General features: G+C 44.2%; 1 protein-coding gene across 3 annotated transcripts; it reads right to left on the bottom strand.

The window, feature by feature from the left end:
• Nucleotides 1–704: 704 nt before the first annotated feature.
• LOC144953382 (uncharacterized) lies at nt 705–5,167 on the bottom strand. Of its 3 annotated transcripts, none has more exons than XM_078883945.1 (3): nt 5,077–5,167; nt 4,723–4,815; nt 705–3,670 (listed from the first exon to the last, which is right to left on the bottom strand). In XM_078883945.1, the coding sequence occupies exon 3, from the start codon at nt 3,660–3,662 to the stop codon at nt 2,121–2,123; it is 1,542 nt and encodes a 513-aa protein (XP_078740071.1). In that variant the 5' UTR covers nt 3,663–3,670; nt 4,723–4,815; nt 5,077–5,167; the 3' UTR covers nt 705–2,120. The 3 variants fall into 3 exon arrangements, with proteins under 3 accessions (XP_078740071.1, XP_078740069.1, XP_078740072.1); XM_078883943.1 differs by having other exon boundaries at nt 4,723–4,791; XM_078883946.1 differs by lacking the exon at nt 4,723–4,815.
• Nucleotides 5,168–5,373: the final 206 nt, after the last annotated feature.

Here is a 5,373-nt window from a genome sequence, read left to right as displayed (position 1 = left end):
CGAAGTCGAGCTAATTTAGCATAATTACATCACACTTGCATAACTTCATTGTATTATCCCGATTGATAATACAACACAAGACGAGGCAGAACCTAATTATCATAACTGAACGCATTAACATAATCCCATACATTTGCATAACGTAATACAAGTATACATTCCTAAATAGCATAAATTGTGTAATTTCATAAATTAGCATAATTTCAAATACTTGCGCGTTTTCCAATTTTCATTTAATGTTATTTATTTATTTTATAAAATTTTCATTACCCAACATATACAACAATTGCCAACCGCGGGGCTTACAGTGTGGTGGCAATCATTTTTTTTACGTAAACCTCATCGTTTTCACGCGCCCCCTGCATGAACGGAGGCGCAGGGACAGACGTTCGATCACGTTGGAATCGATCTGCAGATGGCGGTCTTCTCGCACGGCAAGCTCTATGTCGCCTTATCTCGATCCCGCGATCCCAACCAGGTAAAAGTCCGCATCGAAACGAATCCACGGCAAGGCCATCTACTTCACGACGAGAGAAAATTCACACGAAATGTTTTCAATTAAGTCTTCCAGATGTAAAATGATATAAGCTTTTAATGAATACAATTATATAATTAAAAAATAATAAAATTCAAAGTTCTTTCATTTCAAAACTTCAAAACGGAGCATCGGGAGCTTGCGTGAATGCATCGCTCGTGTGCAATTTTTTTGTGACTTTCCTGGCCGAAGGTCGTAAATGGTTGCGAGGGGCCAGGCGGTCAGGCTTGCTTAAACCCATGGTTGTGAACATCCAGATGTTAATCGGCAAGGACCATTTTTTGTACTCGTTCGCCAACATATAAGACGTCATGCAAAATTCGAATGAGTGTTATGGTGAATGTATCTACTAGATGTGCTCTGCCTTGTAACCGAATACAAATCTGTACCAAAATGCATTTCAAATGTGCTCTTAAAATTACCTCCTTGCTATGAAGCAGATCAGCAGACACGACATCTTTCATTTATCGATCTCTCCACAAAACAAAGGAATGTTTTACAAACTATAACTAGCAGCCTTCTGAGAGTGCATCATTGATTCAGTACAAGCCACCTGTGGACCCTTATTGGTGCACAGCGTCTCAACAGCAGCCAGGCTTGCTTAAACCAATAGTTTCAAACACAGACGTGAACCAGCAAGGAGCATTTCTAGTCCTAGTTAGACAAAATCTACGTCAACATGTAATACAAAATTATAATTCGTGTTGTAGAGAATGTATCTCCTCTGCGTGTAACTTTTAAGTGGTATGCCTTGCAAATGATGAATGATCCGAGTGTGCTCCCTATTTCAAAGACAATGAGTTGCTCGAGAGGCAGATGCTTCCTGAAAACACAAAAAATACCCTTTGACCTGTATCACAAGAACAACGGGTCTCACCCAAGTTATCTGTACAGGTTACTTCCAAAACACATACTTTGTCTTAACATCACTTATTCAATGTTTGACCCTTATAGACAAAATGTTACATGTATGCACAATCAGACAAGTATTTATTCTAAATTATGGAGTCATTTGAACCAAATTTAATTACTGCACTGAAATATGCTACATCAGGTTACATCGCATTGACAAGAAGCTATTTTAAAAAATACACACCATCTGCTTGACAGTATATGTACAACATACTATTGTCATTCGAAACGAGTAGGCCATTGAATGCTGGCGTCTGGGTCAAAATCTATCACATTTTAAACATTACCTACAATCTACACAACTGGGATGCCAAATTAACCATCACCCCCTACTGACAGGCTCTTGTCCACATGCAGGCTGGTGCAGGGCCACCACCTTGTGCCACACAGGGGCAGCTGCTACTTGGGGATGCTCGAGTGTTTGAGACGGGATACGATACAAAACTCCGAATTGCCGAGGCGATTAAGCAAGCACCATATAAATGCAATTGATAACAGTTAATGCTTGGGAGCGTATTGGCTCTCGGCCCTGGTCAGAGATCTACCCAACCCACAGGTCCACAAAAGACTGGCCGCTCTTAAACTGCAGGTTGAATCTAGGAATTGAGTGTTCAACTTAACATTCTTGGTTCAAGGCCTGTGACAAAGGTGCATCTATTGGAGCGACATCGTCTCAGGATGACACATCTACTGGGTCTCCATTTGACTTTGTATTGTCTCGCAGGAAGTCCACCCACACCTCCACTTCCACAAACTGCTGGGAGTTGCCTCGCTCTGCCTTGCAGTCAGAAATATCCTCCTGCTTCACATTGCCTCCATCGATGTTAAGGTCCGATTTTGGAGTTGAATCTTCATCTTCACATTTCACCTCTTCATATTTCACCTTGATACCTTTAAAAGTGTCCAAGATGGTATTTTCTTCCGGTTCTTGTTTGGTGAGGGATGGGCTCATTGCGGCACTTTGACTTTCACAAGCTGATTTCAGACTCCACTCCTTGTGGATCTTCTGATGCTTGTGTGTTCTCTGGTGTCTTTGAAGATTTGATGAAAGTGCAAATTCCTTCCCGCACGGAGTGCACCTGAAGGGGTTCTCTCCCGTGTGTGTTCTCTGGTGTCTTACAAGACTATGTGACCGTGCAAACGCCTTCCCACACACACTGCACTTGAAGGGTTTCTCCCCCGTATGTGTTCTCTGGTGTTCTACAAGAGGAGATGAATTTGCAAATGCCTTCCCACACACACTGCACTTGAAGGGTTTCTCTCCCGTGTGTGTTCTCTGGTGTGCTACAAGAGGAGATGACTGTGCAAACGCCTTTCCACACACACTGCACTTGAAGGGTTTCTCTCCCGTGTGTGTTCTCTGGTGTGCTATAAGAGGAGATGACTGTGCAAACGCCTTCCCACACACACTGCACTTGAAGGGTTTTTCTCCGGTGTGTGTTCTCTGGTGTTCTACAAGAGAATTTGACTGTGCAAACGCCTTCCCACACACACTGCACTTGAAGGGTTTTTCTCCCGTGTGTGTTCTCTGGTGTGTTACAAGAGTAGATGAAAGTGCAAACGCCTTCCCACAAACACTGCACTTGAAGAGTTTCTCTCCCGTGTGTGTTGTCTGGTGTGTTACAAGAGCAGATGACTGTGCAAATGCCTTCCCACACTCACTGCACTTGAAGGGTTTCTCTCCCGTGTGTGTTCTCTGGTGGTCTACAAGAGTAGATGAAAGTGCAAACGCCTTCCCACACACACCGCACTTGAAGGGTTTATCTCCCGTGTGTGTTCTCTGGTGTTCTACAAGAGCAGATGAACGTGCAAACGCCTTCCCACACACACTGCACTTGAAGGGTTTATCTCCCGTGTGTGTTCTCTGGTGTTCTACAAGAGCAGATGAACGTGCAAACGCCTTCTCACACACACTGCACTTGAAGGGTTTCTCTCCCGTGTGTGTTCTCTGGTGTGTTACAAGAGTAGATGAATCTAAAAACGCCTTCCCACACACACTGCACTTGAAGGGTTTCTCTCCCGTGTGTGTTCTCTGGTGTTTTTTAAAAGCAGATGACCATGCAAATTCCTTGTCACACACACTGCACTTGAAGGGTTTCTCTCCTGTGTGAATTATCTGGTGCTGTGTAAAATGTCCAGGGTGATCCGTGCTGTATGCACACCGGTCGCATTGTTGCCTTTTTGCACCGAGCTGTGCCGAGTGCCTTTGCTCCATCACCAATTCTGCAGAGGAAGCGACAGAGGAAGTGACAAAGAAAGCGTCAGCTGCAGACAGAAAAAAATTATATCCACACCATCTACACGTCAGTAACGAGGTACAGAGGAATGCATATACAGTGAGGGAAAAAAGTATTTGATCCCCTGCTGATTTTGTACGTTTGCCCACTGACAAAGAAATGATCAGTCTATAATTTTAATGGTAGGTTTATTTGAACAGTGAGAGACAGAATAACAACAACAAAATCCAGAAAAACGCATGTCAAAAATGTTATAAATTGATTTGTCACACACAGGCTGTTATGGCACACAATGAGGGCAAATGGTCATAAACATGCCTGAAAGCCCTAGTATCTTCAAAATGAATGTTAACCCAAAACTCCGAAGACACAATTTCGGCTGTCTGGCTTCAAAAGGAATATTTATGAAAGCTAAATTCAGCTGACATAGCAAATCGTGTTGAAAATTATACTATGTGTTATGCATAAATGAATGTTCAATTGCAACTTATAGGTGTGAAGACAGCCAGGCTCACGATGTCCTGGGATGAACAGATCTGACTTCAGCTGCATGTGTGTGCTGCGTTAACTTCTTGACTGTTTCCATTCTTAAAAAGAGTTCCAGAGGAAAACAAAAACTATTGTTTTGATATAACCTGGGTGTTCAATAGAGTGAATAGACTTTACTGCAAACACAAACTTTACATTGTCAGACACTGGCATGGTTAACAGGTGGGTGGTGTTTCCAGACCCATGCCTGGCCACCTTCATCCGCTCAGTATTAATGATTCCTCACTCCACCAAGTAATTCATTGAGGATCAATCAACATCGCTGAGGCTGCGTGTCTCTCACTCTCCCAGTGGTGAGATGTTAACTACCTCTCCTGGCATACAAGAAGTTGTGGGTTCGATCCCAACCCTGACGCCTGCTGTATATTTGGAGTTTTCATGTCTCTCTCTCTCCCCGTAGTCGCGTGGATTTCCCTCCGGATCCCCCGGTTGTCCTCACTCCACATGCAGAGAGTGAGTGAACACCGCCACGCTGTTGACAAGCCTCACCTTGTGTTGTTGTTGTGGGCAGGTTGCTTCTGAAAACAAGAGCGGTATAGCAGCTCAAGCGGGCTTGGCCTGGTAAAAAAAATGAAAAAAAACCTGTACGAATATTTAAAGTAAAAAAAGTTACAAAGTGGCGAGCCGTGTGAAGACAAATTAAACTTAAGCGAGAGAATTGAAGCAAACGCGATCAGGCGAGGGCAGGAGGCAAGGCCCCGCGTTGTAAAGTTCCTACGTGGACATCGCTTCCATGCTCGCTGCTACTCAATTGACATCCCTACGAGAGAGAGCGAGGCTCTACCTCGGTAAACAACAACCACCACCACAACCACCACCACTACCACGATGATAATTTCTCACCTCGGATTTCAGTGTACGAGCGGAGCGGCAGCTTCCTGTTACGTCGCGACGTCACTCGGCAGCACGAGCTAACATGACGTCACTTGCAGGGTCCGATAACACTCCCACAACGAGCGGCTCTGTAACTTAAATAAATTATGTTAATGAGCCTGGCCCATTCATGGAGGGATGGGGCGTGGGTACGGAACCCGTCGCAATAATCTCGCGACGGCTTTCACGAAGACATTATGTTAATGAGCCGCCAGTCACCGGTCGTAGCTTTGCCCAAATAAGGATTGCCACTGGAACAGATATAGG

Source organism: Lampetra fluviatilis, chromosome 75 (genome assembly GCF_964198595.1).
Source record: "Lampetra fluviatilis chromosome 75, kcLamFluv1.1, whole genome shotgun sequence".
Lineage (NCBI taxonomy): Eukaryota > Metazoa > Chordata > Hyperoartia > Petromyzontiformes > Petromyzontidae > Lampetra > Lampetra fluviatilis.
Note: the sequence above shows the minus strand (reverse complement) of the source record. Positions and strands in the feature narration are given on the sequence as shown.

What these genes read in the sequence shown, in the direction of transcription:
- LOC144953382 (XM_078883945.1), bottom strand. Translation starts at nt 3,662, where the DNA reads ATGGAGCAAAGGCACTCGGCACAGCTCGGTGCAAAAAGGCAACAATGC.